We start from the raw sequence: 22,358 nt of genomic DNA, 5'->3' as shown, positions 1-22,358 counted from the left end.
ATTTGCCAGAGTGTTGTCTGTAAGATGAGTGTTGCACCATTATTTGTCATGTGAAACAAACTGTAGTGTAAATCTCCCCCTCCTCCCCCCTCCACCACCATTCTCCCAAAATTTCTGAACTGTTCTGAAATCATTTATTAATAATTTGATCTTAAATTTGCAGGAGGTTATCATCCTGTGAAAATTGGTGACCTGTTTCATGTACGGTATCACGTTGTTCGGAAACTGGGCTGGGGTCATTTTTCAACTGTATGGCTGTGCTGGGATCTAGCGTAAGTATTATAATGAAATGAGTCAGTTAAAAATTTTTGTGTTTTATTATTAAGTTATATTTGGACATGAGCTTTTGGTAACTGTTTATAATTGTGTTTTTTTCTGTTGGTACACTTTCCGTTATATAATAACAACAAAAACAATCAATTTTATATTATACTTTCATTATATGGATTATATGGATGCACTAACTTGAGAGCCTTCTGTTGTGAAATTACAGCCTTGTTTCCTTTCGACTAAAATTATTCCTTTCTTTGATGCAAGTGCATATAATCATTTACAGGTGAATTATGATAGGTGCAGTGGTTGATGAAATGGTGTGATGTAAAGAACTGGTACCTCTAGGATAAACCAGTGTAACAAATTCATTGTTGTTGTTGTTGTTGTTGTCTTCAGTCCTGAGACTGGTTTGATGCAGCTCTCCATGCTACTCTATCCTGTGCAAGCTGCTTCATCTCCCAGTACCTACTGCAACCTACATCCTTCTGAATCTGCTTAGTGTACTCATCTCTCGGTCTCCCTCTACGATTTTTACCCTCCACGCTGCCCTCCAATGCTAAATTTGTGATCCCTTGATGCCTCAAAACATGTCCTACCAACCGATCCCTTCTTCTGGTCAAGTTGTGCCACAAACTTCTCTTCTCCCCAATCCTATTCAATACCTCCTCATTAGTTACGTGATCTATCCACCTTATCTTCAGTATTCTTCTGTAGCACCACATTTCGAAAGCTTCTATTCTCTTATTGTCCAAACTAGTTATCGTCCATGTTTCACTTCCATACATGGCTACACTCCAAACAAATACTTTCAGAAACGACTTCCTGATACATAAATCTATATTCGATGTTAACAAATTTCTCTTCTTCAGAAACGCTTTCCTTGCCATTGCCAGTCTACATTTTATATCCTCTCTACTTCGACCATCATCAGTTATTTTACTTCCTAAATAGCAAAACTCCTTTACTACTTTAAGTGTCTCATTTCCTAATCTAATTCCCTCAGCATCACCCGATTTAATTTGACTACATTCCATTATCCTCGTTTTGCTTTTGTTAATGTTCATCTTATATCCTCCTTTCAAGACACTGTCCATTCCGTTCAACTGCTCTTCCAAGTCCTTTGCTGTCTCTGACAGAATTACAATGTCATCGGCGAACCTCAAAGTTTTTACTTCGTCTCCATGAATTTTAATACCTACTCCAAATTTTTCTTTTGTTTCCTTTACTGCTTGCTCAATATACAGATTGAATAACATCGGGGAGAGGCTACAACCCTGTCTCACTCCTTTCCCAACCACTGCTTCCCTTTCATGCCCCTCGACTCTTATTACTGCCATCTGGTTTCTGTACAAATTATAAATAGCCTTTCGCTCCCTGTATTTTACCCCTGCCACCTTTAGAATTTGAAAAAGAGTATTCCAGTCAACATTGTCAAAAGCTTTCTCTAAGTCTACAAATGCTAGAAACGTAGGTTTGCCTTTTCTTAATCTTTCTTCTAAGATAAGTCGTAAGGTCAGTATTGCCTCACGTGTTCCAACATTTCGACGGAATCCAAACTGATCCTCCCCGAGGTCTGCATCTACCAGTTTTTCCATTCGTCTGTAAAGAATTCGCGTTAGTATTTTGCAGCCGTGGCTTATTAAACTGATAGTTCGGTAATTTTCACATCTGTCAGCACCTGCTTTCTTTGGGATTGGAATTATTATATTCTTCTTGAAGTCTGAGGGTATTTCGCCTGTCTCATACATCTTGCTCACCAGCTGGTAGAGTTTTGTCATGACTGGCTCTCCCAAGGCCTTCAGTAGTTCTAATGGAATGTTGTCTACTCCGGGGGCCTTGTTTCGACTCAGGTCTTTCAGTGCTCTGTCAAACTCTTCACGCAGTATCGTATCTCCCATTTCGTCTTCATCTACATCCTCTTCTATTTCCATAACATTGTCCTCAAGTACATTGCCCTTGTATAAGCCTTCTATATACTCCTTCCACCTTTCTGCCTTCCCTTCTTTGCTAAGAACTGGGCTGCCATCTGAGCTCTTGATATTCATACACGTGGTTCTCTTCTCTCCAAAGGTCTCTCTAATTTTCCTGTAGGCAGTATCTATCTTACCCCTAGTGAGATAAGCTTCTACATCCTTACATTTGTCCTCTAGCCATCCCTGTTTAGCCATTTTGCACTTCCTGTCGATCTCATTTTTGAGACGTTTGTATTCCTTTTTGCCTGCTTCATTTACTGCATTTTTATATTTTCTCCTTTCATCAATTAAATTCAATATTTCTTCTGTTACCCAAGGATTTCTAACAGCCCTCGTCTTTTTACCTACTTTATCCTCTGCTGCCTTCACTACTACATCCCTCAGAGCTACCCATTCTTCTTCTACTGTATTTCTTTCCCCTATTCCTGTCAATTGTTCCCTTATGCTCTCTCTGAAACTCTGTACAACCTCTGGTTCTTTCAGTTTATCCAGGTCCCATCTCCTTAATTTCTCACATTTTTGCAGTTTCTTCAGTTTTAATCTACAGGTCATAACCAATAGATTGTGGTCAGAGTCCGCATCTGCCCCTGGAAATGTCTTACAACTTAAAACCTGGTTCCTAAATCTCTGTCTTACCATTATATAATCTATCTGATACCTTTTAGTATCTCCAGGGTTCTTCCACGTATACAACCTTCTTTCATGATTCTTAAACCAAGTGTTAGCTATGATCAAGTTGTGCTCTGTGCAAAATTCTACTAGGCGGCTTCCTCTTTCATTTCTTAGCCCCAATCCATATTCACCTACTATGTTTCCTTCTCTCCGTTTTCCTACACTCGAATTCCAGTCACCCATTACTATTAAATTTTCGTCTCCCTTCACTATCTGAATAATTTCTTTTATTTCATCGTACATTTCTTCAATTTCTTCATCATCTGCAGAGCTGGTTGGCATATAAACTTGTACTATTGTAGTAGGTGTGGGCTTCGTATCTATCTTGGCCACAATAATGCGTTCACTATGCTGTTTGTAGTAGCTTACCCGCATTCCTATTTTCCTATTCATTATTAAACCTACTCCTGCATTACCCCTATTTGATTTTGTGTTTATAACCCTGTAGTCACCTGACCAGAAGTCTTGTTCCTCCTGCCACCGAACCTCACTAATTCCCACTATATCTAACTTTAACCTATCCATTTCCCTTTTTAAATTTTCTAACCTACCTGCCCGATTAAGGGATCTGACATTCCACGCTCCGATCCGTAGAATGCCAGTTTTCTTTCTCCTGATAACGACATCCTCCTGAGTAGTCCCCGCCCGGAGATCCGAATGGGGGACTATTTTACCTCCGGAATATTTTACCCAAGAGGATGCCATCATCATTTAAAAATTCATTATCAGATGAAATCATTGTTTAGGTGGAAAAAAATTCAGCAAAAGGCATGTGGGTGGACACCACAGCTGACACCACTCTCATGGAGGAAAAGTATGGATGTTGTCACTAAAGGATACACACACATGGTGTTGGGTTAGTGAAGGTTCAAACTAGGTCATCCATAACTAGCTGAATTTCTGCAAATAGCTATCGTTATTCCTCCTTTTTGGTAAAGGAACTGAGAATTAGATTGCTAGTAGCTAGATAATACTTTTTGTGTTTCAACCCAATGTCTGGTATTGATGAAAGGTGGATATACCTTCATGGCAGAATGCTAAGTTCTACTACTGTTCTGAGATCATCTCATGGAACTTTGAGGAAATCATGATGGCCTCTAGTACCAGTAAACCAAGAATCCCTTTAGCAGTTCAGTTAGCTTATATACACACCTTCATCAACAAACAACAGGTCAATCCTTTCTGCAATTCTGTGAATGTAGAACCATTTAAAATAAGATATTTTGCTGTGACCTTTGTCTCCAGGCCAAGAAATGTTTGGCATTTGTTTTGTGTCCCAAAATGAAAATGTTTGGATCCAACAAATATAAACTGCAATGGTGTATAAATTTGGCTTATACAAAATAAGACCACTGACAGCAATTTCTCTACTATGACAGGGTACTGAATAAAGGATGACTTAACAGATTGAAGCTGATGGACCTACTACATATGTTCACCATGTTTTAACCACAAAATCAGATGGTTGTGTGGTCCATGTTCTTCACTTTTGACTTCTTTCTTTGTGATTTAAACCCATGTTTTACGTTTGTGAGTGGCAAGACTAATTGTTTTACTTGGTGTAAGTGCATTGTTGATGGCTAGCGTGCGCCAGTCTGCCATGAATGGTTCCAGTGTTACATGAACTGTGCACATGCTTGAAATATTGTTGAAGGTTGTTTTGTTCTATGTCAGCTGCCGTCTTGTGCTATTGTGTGCATCCTTCCCATGTGTAAAAACACACAAATAGTGAATATGAATATGGCTAACAGAAATTACTTGTCAAACTTAGAGATTGAAGAACTCTTGAACAATGGCTTAGAACTTGACTATATTTCGGATGTCATCGGTGATTTTTGAAAAGACGACGAAGACTCATGTGAGCTGGAGAGCAAAACCTGTACTGCTGATAGATATGATGGTAGTGAGTATGAAGAAGCTAATGCACAAGTTTCTATTGGTCAGGTTTGTCATCAGGTCAACAGCCTGCCCTTGATAATGAATGGTGTTATTTTGATGCACTCCCTGAATTACCTCGTTCGAAGAAACAAGTGGAATTCAGGTTCCTGTCGATTCATTAGCAACAGAACTAGACTGTTTGTTGCAATCTTTTGATCAGAGCATATTTCTAAAAGTAAAGTCGGAGATAAATATACATGCTACTGATACTATTTCTGAACTTCGCCATCAGAACAGAATCAAACCAAAATCTTGATGGAGGAAATGGAGGGCAGTGAGGATACTTGAAGGATATCAATTTTTTGCAGTCATTTTGCATGTGTGTGTGTGTGTGTGTGTGTGTGTGTGTGTGTGTGTGTGTGTGTGTGTGTGTGTGTGTGTGTTGCAAAGATACCTAAACCTACGGATTATTGGTCTCAAGACCATGTGCTTGCTTCATAATTTGCTTCTCAGCTAATGTCACGAGACAGATTTTTTGCCATATTCAGGTTGCTGCATGTGGACAATAATGTGCTATGGATACCTCAACAAGAACCAGACCATGACCCTCTGCATAAAATAAGATCTGCATGGGACTTTTCACAGAAAGATGCAGAAAAGTCTTTTACCTATCACGAAATCTGACTGTGAATGAAGCAGTATGTCCTTTTTGAGCAAGAATGGGATTCCGTGTTTATATGAAAGACAAACCAGAGAAATATGATATAAAACTGTACTTTGTAAGTGATGCTCAAACAGGTTACATGTGCAGTACTGAAGTTTATGCTGAAGGAAAAGGAAGTGTTGACAGTTCTGTCGAATCCCTACTGCTGAGGCTATGTTGCTTTTACTTGGGAAAATGACATGTGGTATACATGCACAGATTTTATACAAGTCCTGCAGTCCTTGAAGAACTATGGGAAATAAATAAATTGGGAGTTGGAACTCTGATGAACAGGATTGGTTTGCCTAGAGACCTAATAATTAAAAACTAAAGAAAGGAGAAAAAACATTTCATCACCAAGAACCCCTTTCTGCTTGAAATGGAAAGACAAACGTGATATACACGTGTTGCCAACACAGCATAAGATGACTGCTTTGCATGTCAGTATAAAATCCAGGAGTGGAAATGTTAAGGTAGTAAACCCAGACACTGTGCTAAAGAACAGCTTCTCTAAAAGAGGTGTTGACAGAGGAGACCAGCTGCTGAGTTACTATCCCTTCCAGTGAAAGACTGTAAAATGGTGGAAAAAGATTTTCTTCCATATTTTTATGAGTGCAGCTGTGAATGCCAACGTTATTCACAATATCATAAAAGTGTGTATTAGCAGATTTTATCTGTAAATTAGCAAAGCAATTGGTTCAAAAGGAGGAGTGGAACTAAATAAAGACACACATTCATTCAGCATCTGGAGTTGCAAGTGCAAACACTCTAACAGCACGTCATTTTCCTGAGAAACTGCCACCAATGGAAAAGAAAACAAACCCATCTAGAAGATGCAAGGTCTGTTGGGAACAAGAAAAAGCTGCAGGAAAGGTAGTGAGGAAAGAGACAAGATACTACTGTAGGCCATGTAACACAGGCCTTTGTGTTCCCAAGTGTTTTGGCCTACCATTCCCTACAACTTATGAACATTTTGTGCACTTTGGGGGAAAAATAAGAATGATGAGAAACAATATCTTTAGAGTAATATCTACAGATTGCCGAGCGGTCTAACGCTCGGCTTTCTGGAGTGGGAAGGAGTGCCTGGTCCCCGGTATGAATCCGCCTGGCGGACTTGTGTCAAGGTCTGGTGAGCTGGCCAGTCTGTGAATGGTTTTTAGATGGTTTTCCATCTGCCTTGGCAAATGCAGGCTGGTTCCCCGTATTGCACCTCAGCTACACTATGCCGGCGATTGCTGTGCAAACAAGTTCTCCACATACGCGTACACCACCATTACTCTACCCCGCAAACATAGGGTTTACACTCGTCTGGTGTGAAACGTTTCTTGGGGGGGATCCACCGGGGCCGAACCACACAATAACTCTGAAAAAGTGGTTTGGTGTGGGGCTGCGGAGGACTGCAGTAGTCGTCTTGGGGTTGTGGACCACTGCAGCTGCGGCAGGGATGGAGCCTCTCCGTCATTTGTAGGTTCCTGGTTAACATAAATTACAACACAATACAATACAATATCTACAGATTTCTGTATAATTTATTTGTGCTAAATGTATACATGTCCATAAGGAGGAAGGATGGAAAGTTAAGCTGACATAGTGCCTAAAGAGGTAATTGGATTAGTAAATTTATTAAAAAATTGTAAATTGTAGCAAATTTCCTCAGGACCTGGGTATTAACTGGATTGCTGACCCATTAGGCTCCAGTGTGTTAATCTCATTTCTGGTGACGTTATTATCTACATTTATCTTGTTATTTGGGTCAATGTGGTGAGACGATTGGGATTATCGTAAGTGGAGGCATTTCAACTAAGAATTCCATTTGTGGAAGAAAAGGTAAGAGAGACGTTCAGTAACCAATGCAACACTTTTTTCTGAAAGCTGGTTGGTTTTATTCAGGATTCCAGTAGAACATATATGCCCCATTCTTGTGGGTACAAAACCTTATTTATGAACATAATCTCCATTCAATGTGATGGCCTTACGCCGCCATACTGGGAGGGTATGTATGCCCAAATTGTACTGCTCTACTGGTCGATGTCAAAGCCAGCATCTTGCGGCATCAATAACCTCCGCATCGTGCGTGTACTGCTTCCCACAAAGTGCATCTTTCATTGCACCTAACAGATGGAAGTAGAAGGTGTGAGATCCAGGCTGTAGGGTGGAGCTGTTCTCGGGCATGCAGACTCGGATGAGGTCTTGCATTGTCATGGAGAAGGAGAAGCCAGTTTGCATTTTTGTGGTAATGAACATGAACATGCTCAATATGACACTGCAGTGCGTGTGTTATACTGAATTATGATGCAAGGTTCCCTCAGACATGCATGAATGCCCAAAGGAACAGGCACTACAGTGACTACAACTATTATGAAATAGTTTAAATGTATTTGCAGTTGGGAATATGAACAACCATCAGCTATATATTGGAATGATGACAGTAAAAATTCGTGCCAGATTAGGACTCGAACCCAGATTTCCCATGTACCGCGAGTAGTCTCCTTACCATTTGGCTATCAGAGCACGACTCTTGGCCAGACCCAAACTTCCGTATGTTGTCAACCATGTGTCTACAACCTTGTAAGTCCATTCTGTATATTCCCACATGAATGTTGCTTGCCTGGTGTCAGCAGATAAATACAGCATTGCAGTGCCTGTGTTGTGAATTACAATGCATGTCTAAAGGAACTTTCCATTGTAATTTGGAATAACACAGGCAGTGTAATATTGTATTTATCAGCTGACACCGGGCAGTGACTTTCAAGTAAAATATCTCTTCTGTATGGGAATAAATATAATAGATGTGCAAATATAAGTTGTAGACACATGGTTGATGACATGTGGAAGTTTGGCTCTGACCATGAGTCTTGGTTGGATAACCAAATGGTAAGGTGACCATTCACAATAAGCGGGAAATCTGGGTTTGAGTCCCAGTCCAGCACAAACTTTCATTGTCACCATTCCATTATACAGCTGATAGCTGCCCATATTCGCAATTGCAAATACATTTAATGAACTCATGGAAGTCTCTTTCCAATTTCCTGAGGGTACTACAATATGCTTCAGAGTTGACCAGTGCACAGTGAGGGAGGACATCAAATGGAATAACCCTGTTAATGTCCCAGACGACTGTTGATATGACTTCACCGGCTGAGGGTGCAGCTTTGAACTTTCCCTTCCGAGTTGGTGTGGCACCACTCCATGGATTGCCATTTTGTTTCAAATTTGATGTGATGATCCCATGTTTCATCATCTGTGACATTGTTTGATGAATTTGTCTTGACAATGTACGACAAAAAATTGTCATGTTTGGCCTTGTAACGTATGAGCAATTCTGCACAGATAGTCCTTTGTTGCTCTTTATGATCTTCTGTTAGGAGGTGAGGAACCTGGTGGGCACACAGCTTTGAGTGCCCCAACTAGTGGACAGATGTGTCAGGACTACTGAAAAAGACGTACAGTTGTGCAGTGAGATGTTTGTGATTTGTCGATCACTTTGAATAAGAGTCCGCACATTCCAACATTGCGGGCGTCAAGCTGTGTGGTCGCCCGGCATGCAGGAGGTAGGACAGGTTTGCGTGACCTTGTTGCGATGATGACAGATGTCTTGCCCAACAACTCGCCATTTTTATGTTCATTGCCAGGTCTCCATAAACATTCTGCAAGCGCCTATGAATAATTGTGATGCTCTGGTTTCCCGCCAAAGTAAACTCATTGACACCTCACTGTTTGGAACACACTTCAGTTACGGACACCATTTTGAAGGGTATGTAAAGCACCACAACCTATCAAAACTTCATGAAAGTAAGGGGACTGAAGCAGGAATATTTCACAATGTCCCATAACAAATTCCAAACTTTTTAAACCGAAATTAGCTGGGAAATATAATGTGTTGCATTACTTAATGAACACCCTTTGTAATTTGGAAAAAATGACTTATTTTCTAAAGTGGGGACAATATTGCACTTCGGAAACTAAAGATAATACACTTACTGAGCTATGATAGTGCCAGTGTATTGAGAATCTCTTGGGTGTGCCTATAACCTACAATTTAAGGTGAAAATGACTTAACAAGACGAAAACACATTCTTTTCATTTGTTTTCTTGTTTTGCTGTTAGCTGTGTCAGTAATACCATGAATGTTATTAGACAAATCCATTTGTTGCACTTCAGTATAATGAGAAGCCTTTAGATACTAGTAAGAAAATCTTTATTATTAACATGCGCATTTATGTGTAAGTGTGTTTAATATCTGTATGTCACTTTGAAGTTTGACAGGTGACTGTGATGCATTAATTCTGTAACTATACAAGGTTAGCTTACTAGTTGCATGTAAGGCTTATAAGGCTAAAAGCAGTGTCATATTTATATGTTAATCACAGATAATACCTATACGAGATCTGTTCAAGAAATTCCGGAACATTTGTAATTTTGCGCCAATGGTATGTTGGAGCAAAATGCGGTTGGCATCCCTACACAGGCCTGTCTCAGTGTATAAATACCAGAAGTTTCATTGTTGTATGTCTGTCCATTGTTGTTCAGTGTTGTATTGAGTAGAACATTGTGTCAAATAGCATGCAAATTTTGAGATGGCAGAGTTAAAGGAGCAATGCGCCTGCATAAAATTTTACACAAAACTCTAGAAAATGCATACAGGGACACACCAAATAATGCAAGAAGCTTACGGTGATGAGTGCTTAAGTCATACGTGGTATTACGAATGGTTCATAGGATTTAAAAATGGCTTGACAGGAGTTAAAGGTGACCCTTGTTCAGGACAGCCTCCAGTGTGTGCCAATGACACCCATGTCAGCAATGTAAATAAAATTTTGCCTGCCAGTAGGAGACTAACTGTCCAAGAGATTTCAGAAGAATGTAACATTTCAGTTGCACCCTGTCATGAAATCCTGTCACAGCATCTTGGAATGCATCATGTTGCTGCCACGTTCATATCACAGCTCATGAGTCAAGACCAGAAAGCCAGAAAGACCTCCACCTTGCAATCTGTGAAGAGCTTTTGGATCATACAAATGCTAATGAGATGTCCTTCAAGAGAATTATAACTGGTTATGATGATGAAACCAAGTTTGTCTTCACAGTGGGTCGGGAAAGACCAGAAAAGAAGCTCGTCAGGTCAGGTCAGATCTGATATGAAAGTTTTCTTCGGCTTCGAAGGATTTGGTCATCATGAATTTTTGCCACAGGGACAAACTGTTAATCGATGGTACTATCAGGATGTATTGTGACGCTTGCAAGAAAATGTGAGAAGGAAGCAGCCGGAAACATAGAGAGACAATTCATTGCCTTTTAATTATTTTTTTTTTTACTTTTTATTTTTTTAACTTCTGATGTTGAAAACCCAGCTGAAAGGATGAAGATCTGCAATGATAGATGAGAGAAAAGAAAATTCATGGTGCTTGGTGTGATCCAGCAAGAGGCGTACCAAGTCTGCTTCCAGAAGTGGAAGCCGTGTTGGGAGTGGTGTATCAGTTGTGGAGAAGAGTATTTCGAAGGAGACCATGTACAATAAATAAAAGGAAGTGTAGAAAAATTTTGTGAACGAAGTTCTGGAAATTTTTGAACAGATTCCGTGTAATTTCATTGATAGAAAGATGTTAACAGTATTGTAATAGTTAAGTTTGAGAATAAGGAAAATCTTAACAATGTGATATTTGAAACAACATTAATTTTTCCAGGACCAAACGATTTGTAGCTTTGAAAGTTGTGAAGAGTGCTGCCCATTATACGGATACAGCATTGGACGAAATAAAGTTGCTCAAAGCAGTAAGTAAACTTATGTTCAATGGGAGGGCGGGGGGCAGAGAGAGAGAGAGGGGGGGGGGAATTTTTCACTGTTGATGCATAATTTTATTTAATTCATAACATAAGCCCACAAAATAATGAAGATTGGCACCAGGCATATGATAAATTCTATAAAGGTTCCTGTTACAAAAAAAAAAAAAAAAAAGGGACTGAGGAGAAGTAGTAATGCGTTCAGTCCTATGAAGCAAAATTGTAGTAGTTTATTGCATTCTGCTGTATCCCTGTAACATATATAGAAATTTTGCCATACATTCTAGTATATTTCAGCAAATGATAACCACATCTTGGCAATGTTTAGATGAATTTCCTGTCCAGCATGTTCACATAATAGTGCAGGGTTCACAACTGTACTAATTACTTGAAATCAAATAATAGCACCAGTGACACTGTTATTTGACTCCAAGATACTAGATTGAAACAAAATTATTGCTAAAATACCCTACAAGATCCCTTTGTGCACTTCCATAAGCCTCTTCCAGAATAGTCATGAGTCGACAGAAAGTGCTGTACAGTTAAGACCTTGCCTTTTCATCTGAGACTGCAAGGAAAAGATAAACCTTACTTGGATTACCTTAGGGGCTCGACACACTGTACTTCCTCCTACCTGTTCAGTTTTTGATGTCCCTTGCACCAAATATATAGCACACTGGAAGCTTTCCCACCTGATTGTGTGGATATATCTGGATGTGCACATAGCATACCTACTTCAAATAATAGTTCAGGATGCCATTATGGTGCGTTTATTAATAAACACCATAAAATAACACACAGTTTCTCAGTGTAATATACGAAATTCCATATAATACTGAAAACAGAGAGCACAGCTGACATGGAGTTCAGAGTAGGAGTTTAGCATGATGCCGATTGACTCAGTTGATAACCAACAAAAATCATTAGCAGAAGCTGAACAATATTTGGCGAGTTCATGCTTTGTTGATAGTCTCCATTATTATTATTGTTGTTGTTGTCATTTTTAGTAATTGTAGTAGTAGTAGTAGTAGTAGTAAAGAGGCTTTAGTGGCTCTTAGATTGTCCCTAGTTGTTATTATTATTATTTTAAAAATGGATTCTGATATTAATATTTGGTACAGAGAAAGTAATTGTTTCACACCCGAATGTGATTGTTCCCATCTATAATTGCTATGATATATATGCTCTCATTCTTTGTTTGCCACCATCATACTTGGGCATGCATTGAATTTTTTTTTTTGTGTGCTTGCTATACAGTAAAATGTGTGTACTATTTGTGTGCTATAACCATTCTCTAAGGCTTTTTAATTTCTCTCTCATGAAAAAAGAAGCTTTTTACAGCTGTCAGTTTATGGATTATTACTGAAGGACCATACTAACACTTATTTTCTGTACTTACCTCTGTTGCTGCCAAAGAATTAGATAAGCTTTGTACTCTTCAGTAGGGCTGTATGTAAACATTTTTGTGACTATGGAACACACATGCTTCCTGCTGTATTGAGCATTAGAGTATTAGATTAAGTGTTAGTAGGCAACAGGTTGCATTTCCAAGTGAGTTCCAGTAAGTCTGCCCTTTAAAGGATGTTAAGGTTTAAACCTCCACCTTCAGTTGAATTTACATGTGCTATCATAAAATTTGTGTTGTGTTGTGTAACACAACACACACTTCATACTACCACACTTAAATCCACCGGAAGGTGGATGTAAACAAACACTGACTAGTAACAAAACTTGTTGTTTAATTCAATGTTCCTGTCTGTCACTCAGTGTCTCCTCCTATGTGCTGAGTAGCAGTCTATCCTATTTCATACTGTTGTTATCCCATCCTGGATTTGCTTGTTGTTTCCAGTACTTATTTTGTTCAGCTTGTCCCTATTTTGCATTGTTTCTTGCTGCTGTCCATGTTTCCTTTTGTTTTTGTGCTGGTAGCCATCAGAACTTCATTCTGAAAATGTTTCAATTTGTTGTTTCTGATTCTTTGATGTTATTCATTCCAGCTCCTTTCGTATTTCTGTGATCCAAGCTATTGTTGGCAAATTTCTTCAAACATACAGCAAGGTTTATTTCTTTGGCCTGTCTTTCATTTCATAGAGATTTCCAGGAAAGCCATCTTTGCTTTGCCATTGACCTCCATATTCCTTGCAACTTTTTACTTATAAAACATGGTTAAACAATAAAGATGATAATCCATTCCCCTGTCTTACACCGCTTTCATTTCAAATGACTGGGATATTTTGCACGTAAATTTCACATTGCATATTGTGGTTTGTGTATTTTATGAGGGTGTTTTTTTGTGTGAATTGAATGCATTAGTGCACCTCCTAGTGCTTTCTGTGACTTTTTTTTTTTTTGAAAAAAAGGGTCACAGAATGAGAGAGAATAATTCGAATATCTCTTAGACATTTGATTTGAAAACACTGGACTTATACTTAAAAGGAACTCTAAATCTTTAAGTAGTTCCCCTGCCTTCTGCATTGCCCTTAAAGAGATTTCGTTTCCAGTACTGCAGACATTGGCCCTTCATGGATATCGGGGATATTACAAGAATTGTGGTACCTGTGACAGGGTGTTGGGTGTAGTTTGCACATATGTCCTGGACACTATATATAGCAAACTTATACCTGTTAATACACCTTTGGAGGCTGTGGCTGTTTGGGTAAGAGCAATCCAGGATATTACGATCTGCAGTGCTTACGTCCTTCCTGACGGTGAACTGCCCCGGAACAAATTGTTTGCATTGGTTTCTCAGCTACCCCCACATGATCTTGGGTGATTTCAAGGCCAATAACCCTTTGTGGGGTGGAACCTGGGTTACTAGCTGTTTTGAATACCTTGAAAACTTACTGGCTCAATTTTACTTACGCTCTTGAATATTACTGCCCCCACAAACTTCAGTGTTGTGCACGGAACTATCTAGGCCATTGACCTTTCCATTTCCAGCCCTTGTCTTTTCCCATCCATCCACTGGAGAGTCCATGGTGGTCTGTGCAGTAGTGACCATTTCCTGGTCATCCTGTCCCTTTTAGTGTCACTCCCCTGGATGCTATCCAGATGGGCTCTCAACAGTGTTGATTGGGGTGCTGCTGTCTCCATTGACTCCCCACTGCATGGAGATATTAATGAGGCTGTCCAGGAAACAACTACAGCCGCTTTTTGGCAGCTGATTTAGTGATTCCCCATTCCTCAGGTCTGCCCCAACAGAAGACAGTACCTTGGTGGTCATGAGAAATTGCAGAAGTCATTAGGGATTATAGGTGGGCTCACCAATGCCATAAGTGGCACCCATCTGTGAAGCACCTCATTGGCTTTAAGTAGCTCGGTGCCCAGTTCTTCCACAAAATGAAATGACAGAAACAACATGTTTCAACCATCAGACCATGTACCTCTCCATCGCAGGTTTGGGCAAAGATCAGACACCTATGCGGAGACGAGACACCTGCAGGTGTACCTGGTATTACCTTGAATGGCATTGTCTACACTGACCTGGATTTTGTTCTGTATTATACTCGAGCCCCCTGCGCCTGAAAACTATCAACCTGCCTTTTGTGTCCTGAAGCAGCAGATGGACCAAAAGCAGTTATATAATACTATACGCCACCTAGAGCCATATAACACTCCATTCAGGAATTCCTCAGTGTCCTAGCCCACTGCCCTGAGACAGCCCCATGGCCAGACTGCATTCACAATAAAATGATCAAGCACCTACCAGTGAACTGTCAGTGTCATATTCTTGCCATCTTTAACCACGTCTGGAGTGAGGGCAAATTCCTATCACAGTGGCAAGAAAGCTTCATCGTGCCAGTACTGAAACTGAGTAACCACCCTCTAGAGATGAACAGTTATTGCACAGTTAGTCTCATCAATATTGTTTGTAAGTTGCTTGAATGCATGTTGAGCTGGTGGCTGTGGTGTCTCCCTAAGTCTTGGGGTTTTCTGATTCCATCCTAGGGTGGTTTTCAGCAAGAACATGCCACTACTGATAATTGGGTTTACCTGCAGTGTGCCATTTGAACAGCTTTTGCCCAAAGTCAACACCTTAAAGCCATCTTCTTTGACCTGCAAAAGGCTTATCACACCACATGGCGACACCATATCATCACTGCCATCCACAAGTGGGGTCTCTTGGTTCTGCTCCCGCTTTTATCCAGAACTTCTTGTTATACTATACTTTCTGGGTTCACACTGGTGCTTCCCACGGTACTCTTCATATCCAAGAGAATGGGGTCCTGTAGGGCTCTGTTCTGAGTGTCTCTCTCTTTCTAGTAGCCATCAGTGGTCTAGAAGCAGCTGTGGAGCCCTCAATATCAGCCTCCTTCTACACTGATCATTTTCATTTCTACTAATACTCTTCTAGTGTGGGTGTAGCCAGACGCCAGTTACAAGGTGCCATATGATAGGTGCAGCAGGCATGGGGCCCTTACCTATGGCCTCTGGTTTCCAGCCACCAAGATTCACTTAATGCACCTCTGTTTATGCCGTACCATTCACCCATAACCAGAACTTTACCAAGACAACCAGCAACTGATTGTGGTAGGACTGGTCTTCGACGCTCGCTTGACATGGATTCCCCATCTTTGATAGTTTAGTGAAAGTGGTGGTTTCACCTTAATACACCAATACACTGTGCTGCCTGCGTAATACCAGCTGGGGTGCAGATTGCACTACCCTTCTGCAGTTTTACAAAGCTTTGATACAATCCCATCTTGATTATGGGAGTGTGGAATACGATTTGGCATCACCCTCAGCATCACTGTCACTGGATCTGATACAACACTGTGGGATTCAACTTGTGACAAGAGCCTTTTGAACTAGCCCTGTGAACAGCTTACTAGTGGAGGCAGGGGTCCCTCCATTGCGGATCATACGCCAACAACAGCTTGTCAATTATGCTGTACATCTTTGCAGCTCCCCTAAGCATCCTATTTTCCAAACATGGATATCTATCTCCCTCAGTGATAGCCTAGATCAGGGATTGCAATTGCAGTCTGCATCTGGTTCCTCATTATTGTATACCAGGTGTGTCCTATACCACCTCTCCTCTGGGTCCACTCATGTATACCTCCATGGTGCATCCCTCACTCACAGCTTTATTTTGCTTATTACAAAGTTTGATAGACTTGGTTCATCCCGAGACTCCCTGCCACCAGTTTTTCTCCATCCTTGGTGCATCCTGGGGTTCAGAAACAGTTTACACTGATGGCTCAGTGGTTACTGTTCTTATTGGCTTTGCTTATACTCATATGGGACATACTGAGTAGCATATCGGTTCCTGCACCGGTGAGTCCTTCCTCATCTGCAGCAGTTTGTTTCTTGAGCAGTTTTCAAGCTCTCAACTAGTGTTACCATCACCATCCCTTTGTCAGTACTATCCAGGATTCCCTGTATTCCTTTGAACAATGTGGACATTCAGTGAACTTCATGTGGACCCCAGGTCATGTCGGGATCCTGGGGAATGGAGTCACTGCTAGCCAGGCCAACTGGCTACCAGTAAGCCAACTCTTGAGATCGATATTCTGCAAACAGACCTCAGATTCGTATTACACTGTCAAGTGTTAGGGATCTCGAATACGGAATGGCTTAGTTTGACTCCACCAAACTAACTACGGGTGATAAAGGAGGCTACGAATCTGTGGAGATCACCGATGCAGGCCTCTTGCAACGACTCTACCATCCTTTGCTGGCTCCACATTGGTCATACTTGGCTGACCCATGGTCCTCTATCATGACGACCAACCCCACCATCGTTGTTGTTCCCATTTGATGGTGGTCCACATTTTGCTGGACTGTCCCAACCTAGACTCCCTGTGGCAGACTCTTAATCTCCCTGAATTGCTACACATGATGCCTCACATTTTATTTGTGAAGGGGGCTTGTACAACTCTCTTTAAGGGAGAGCCATGTAACCTTATTGGCCTATTGAGAGGTTGGCAGAACACTATTGCCTCCTCTGCCCAGACCAGGTTGCTGCTGTCTTGGCTTTGTGGTTCAGCCCAGTTCTCACCCTACCTGTACCTGTTCATTTACTCTTCCTCCCCCCTCTTGATTAGTCTGTTCAACATGTTCATCTTTTGTCACTCTGTGTTTCTCTTTCCCTGTCTGTGTTGCTAATGTTTCCTAGCCAGTTTCTGAGGTTAGTACCTCTGGTAAGTGGTAGGGGTTGGGAGATGTATGCCTCTCACCGCACTCTGCTTTTGAGGGCTTCCAGCTGTTCCCTAGGTGGTGCACCTTGCCTGCCTTTCTTCCTATGCCTCCTTTTCTTCTTTTTGTCACTTATCACACCTTCATTAGCCTTTGGTAGACCTAGGGGTTTTCTTCCCCTGGGTTATGAGTTGTATGCCATCTCCGTGCAGTCATATAGACCTGTCTGTTCAAGGAAAAAACAACTGCTGACCTAGTAGTTTGGTCCCTTTAATCATCAACCAACCAACCAACCAACCAAATTACTCCTGTGCACATTCATATTTTCACAATACAATGACTGTTAAATTTTGGGTGTGCAACTGCATAAATTCTATTTCTTCTTCCTCCTAACATTTCGACCATATACCTTTTGGCCATATTCAGACTGAGCCAAAACATTTAGACCGCAGCAGTCGCTCTGTCCTTCTAAACCTACAGACAGTGTCACCGCACACATGGCCACAGATACATAAGTGCCAGAGACTTTGATTGACAGGAAAAAGGTATACACGAATTAAATAAGTGACTATGCAGTCTATGCACACTGAGAAGTCGATGTATCATTATGAACTGCACTTTGGTGATGTCTTTGCAAGTTTATTAAAGAAAGCACAAATTCCATGATTCATCCAAGCTGAAACTGCTCTCTATTACTTAACTCATCCCAAGCCAATTTCAAGTGCTTCTTCCTCCACCAATGCCAAAAAAGATGAAGTCAGTGCTAGAATTACAACATTTTTGTACAACATAGAGTGCCTGTGTCCATACAGTGCTCTGCAAAGCTGATTTATTTGGCTGTAAAAGCCAGTGTTTATGCATCTTTCATGAACTGTACGGGTATTCTGTCTGACGTATGACAGGCCACACTTGCAGGAGATCTCAGCCTTGTGGAGCATCAAGCCATCTTTTAACAGTACCCAAAAGTGCTGCTGTCTTTGGTGGAGGGCAAAAAATCGCTCTCACTTTGTGCTTGGTGTGGATCTGTTCTATTTTTAATGACAGGTGTCCCATGTATGGCAGGAAAGCTGTGGATTTAAATCATTCTGTGTCTTCTTCTGCATACTTACGTCATCTTAGGTTTTCATCATAGTGTCACAGGTATCTGCTGTGAAGGCTACCCGTTTGCTAATCGTGCAACTGCTGTCATCAGCAATGGTGTGCACTCTGTCAACCAAAGTTCTGAGAACACTCATTGTCTGGGAACCATGGTGGCAGCTAATTGCATGGAAATATATATTTATATGGATTATCCCCATCTGGTCATTCTGACTACAACTGTATGTGATTTACTTCAGTACCTCAGATGAATAACATGACAATGCCTTTTACAAGGGGTCATTACTGATTCCATTATGTAACTGCCTTCATGTAAATTTGTAGTCCTCCTCCTGTAACAGTCTTTGTGGGTACTACTATAAAACTGTGTAAAGAATTACAGCAAACACTGTTGCAAATAATAGCAACATTTGTCTGCCACCTTCACCACAGGACCACCAAAGGCAAAATGGAACATTTTTAGATAAATTGACCTTCTTGTGGCAATAGTTTGTGGTATCAGATACCATACTCCAAACTGTGAATTTGTCTTCTGATATATTCCACACATTGTAGTACTAATTTTGCTGAGAATGACCATGATTTATGGGAACACAACAGCTACTGCTTCTTCCCCAGTCTTCAGCCCCATCAGACATGTCTTCCAACAGTTTATACTTGTGAAGTATTGATGTCGACAGAAGTAATTTAGAAAACTGTGTTCTAGAAACAGTGACTTATCTACCATTAGAAGCTGTGATCTAAGGCAGCTCTTATTGCAGGTTATAGTTGTTACTGAAAACATAGTTGGAGATGATGCTGTGAGTATGTCCATATGAAACTTGTAAACTTTTTTCTTTTACTTGTATTGATGTCTGGTGTAAAGTTCATGATATTGCAATCATCTGTAGTTGTAGTCCATTAACATATATACCTTACCATATTGATTTTTTAAAATATATGACACTCTTATTACATTATTTTTCCAGAGGAAACCACACTGTGTGTGTGTGTGTGTGTGTGTGTGTGTGTGTGTGTGTGTGGAAGGGGGGGGGGATTTAACATAAGCGTTATTGAGATTTGTGTGTACTTCATTTTTCTTCATTTTTTTTATTTCCAGGTTCGTGAAACTGACGTTAATGATCCAAAACGAGATAAAACTGTTCAGCTGTTAGATGATTTCAAAATCCACGGAGTGAATGGAACACACATATGTATGGTGTTTGAAGTGTTGGGCCATAATCTTCTGAAGTTAATAATTAGGAGTAATTATCAGGGTATTCCATTACAGAATGTAAAAACAATAATCAGGCAGGTAAGTCTATCATTATCAACTTGTAATGAGACAGTGGGAGATATGATTGTTACTAAGACTGAATTTCTGAGGTCTTTAGACATTGCAAAGATACAGTGTAATTCAACTGACTTTTATTTGTGTGTGTGTGTGTGTGTGTGTAAATGAGTTTAGATAGGAAAGCTTTGACCTTGAATCTTATTTTCCCTCTTTTTATCATTTGGGTTGATAGATGATACAAGATGCATCAATTTTTTTTAAAAAAAATGTTTGAGTAAAGGGAGATAAACTAATTGTTAGTTTCATGTACATTCAGCACTATCAACTGTGTAGTGTGATGGTTAAGGTATTAGATTCATATTTATTAGGATCCAGATTCAAATTCCTGCCTGACTATCCTCATTTAAATTTTCTTTCTCAAAATCATTACAGGTTAATACTGAGATGAATTGTTCCTTAGACTTGACTCATTTTTTTCTCTGATCCTTTTCCAGTTGAACTTGTGCTTTATCTCCAGTGACCTCCATGTGAGTGAAAAGCTTCATTCAAAATTGCCTCATCTTTTTCATTTGGTTCTGTTGAGTAAAATAACACTTCAATCAATTACCAGAATAGATAATTCAACAATGTCTCTACAAATCTTCACCCATTTTGGTCAGTCAGCTTACACTTTGATTCTAATGACTTACCTTGACTAGGTATTTACATAATGATCATACTATTTTTCTTATCTTTTTTTCACCGAAACTGGTTGTTTTGAGCTCCGGTGTTGCTAGAATGGCACCTTTTTATCAAGACTTTTATCTTGCAGCAAAGGAAGGAAAAGCATTCTATTCAGGATTATATCTTGCAACAGAGGAAGGAAACTGTTTAGTGCAAGATTCAACAAAATTGGAAAATTGTATGTACCAGCCGGTAGTTTTGGAAAATGGGCACTTCAAAAGTGTTATGAATGAAGTATCAAAATATATCTACGTATTATTAAGACCATTGTCATTTCAGTCTGAAACCTAGGCATGTGTTGTTTTGCTTCCATTCCTGCCAAGACATGTGATAACAGAGCATTTGGTTTCAATATAAAAACAGTTATTTAATATCACACTTACTGAGACCAGAACTTTGATGTCCAGAAAATGTGGTAATGTGAGGAACTGATGATCAGAAAGCAGTGATTTACTGCCATATTAGCATTATTATATCAGATATTATATCACAGTTGTCATACTGAATGTCAATATGATGCTGGAAAGTTCTGGTTAGAATACAGATAGTGGAAGGAGTCAAGATTACCAGTCACCATGTAGTTGAAGTGCTGAGTGTTGGACAAGAAAATAAACATATTTGACATGTCTTTGCTCAATGGTAGGGGCTCAAAGCCAATGGCTACATTGCTGCGACACTGCAACCTGACAGGGGTGAGGAGTTGTTGAGTAGAATTTGTGACAGAATTGAAGAGTTGGTGAGATAAAAGGTGGTGTGATGTGGATGTAGAAAGATGTTGTTAGGTGGAGGGAATGGGGGTGGGTGGAGGTGGATGTTGGACAGGCCAGCAGTAATTGAGACTAAGAAAACTGTGGAAACAAAAGACGTCATACAGTGATGATCACATCTATTTGATATGGTTTAGGGGATAAAGTAAGATGCAGATGGCATTAGTTGTGCTCTGTAGCATTAGGCTAATAGTAGACATTTAGGTGGACAATTAGTTGCTCCTCAGGCTCTGCAGAAGATGCAGGGGTGTTGCTGTATGGCAGGACTGCCTTTACATGCGCCCCTTCCTCTAATAAGGTAGAATAAACATGTGATGGGAGTGGAACAGGTTGTGGTGGTTGAGCTCATAGGACAGGTCTAGCACCTGAGTCTTGCATAGGGGTGTGGCTCATGTGGTTAGGGGCTGAGAGCAGGCGTGATACATGCCACTTGGGAGTGTAGTAAGGATTGGGTAGTGGTGTGGGAGTGTGGTACTCAAGTTTAGCAAAAGAAACTGTGTTGGTTTATTTGTTCATAGGGATTACAGGGTGAGAGTATCTAGGGGTGGGGGTTGAGGTTACTCCAGTTGCATCAGACCCATCTCGAAGGAGAAAGGAAATGCCAAGGTAAAGACAGTAAGCCATTTAGTGTCCGTCTGTAAGTGATGGTTTGGAACACAGGAGTGAGATATTTTTCGGATGTCTCGTAAGTCAGGTGTTTCTGTGGTGTGATTTTATTTACAGGACGTCTTCACCGATGATGATTCAGGCTGTTCCATTGTAACAAATAGATTGCCGTCATATCGGCAGCAAGGCAGTGGATGGAAAGGTGGCTTCTTGATAAAATTTAAGTATTAAAAATTTCTTGCATTTAGGGTGTACACATCTCCTCCTGACTCCATGAAAGAATTCACCATAGGTGAATTTGACAATCCCAGTTGGGCGTTATATCTAGGGATGATAATATTTTAATTCCATTTAACAATCCAAATCTTGAGTACAATTGATATGTCTCCATGTGGTGGCTACAGTTGGCAGAAATGGACTGTCATGGCGATGGCACTATAAGGTAGAAGAAGATTGTTGTAGAGGTGGTTCTA

General features: G+C 40.3%; 1 protein-coding gene across 6 annotated transcripts in view; it reads left to right on the top strand.

The window, feature by feature from the left end:
- LOC126297438 (SRSF protein kinase 3-like) overlaps window positions 1-22,358 on the top strand; it is a 367,448-nt gene that overhangs the window by 179,727 nt on the left and 165,363 nt on the right. For all 6 annotated transcript variants that reach the window (XM_049988286.1, XM_049988284.1, XM_049988287.1 and 3 more), the window contains 3 exons: window positions 164-272; window positions 11,184-11,271; window positions 19,616-19,810. In XM_049988286.1, the coding sequence (XP_049844243.1) occupies window positions 164-272; window positions 11,184-11,271; window positions 19,616-19,810 (392 nt within the window). The remainder of the gene's footprint in view (window positions 1-163; window positions 273-11,183; window positions 11,272-19,615; window positions 19,811-22,358) is intronic.

The sequence above is a fragment of the Schistocerca gregaria genome, chromosome X (genome assembly GCF_023897955.1).
Source record: "Schistocerca gregaria isolate iqSchGreg1 chromosome X, iqSchGreg1.2, whole genome shotgun sequence".
Taxonomy (NCBI): Eukaryota; Metazoa; Arthropoda; class Insecta; order Orthoptera; family Acrididae; genus Schistocerca; species Schistocerca gregaria.
This window is presented reverse-complemented; position numbering and strand designations above follow the sequence as displayed.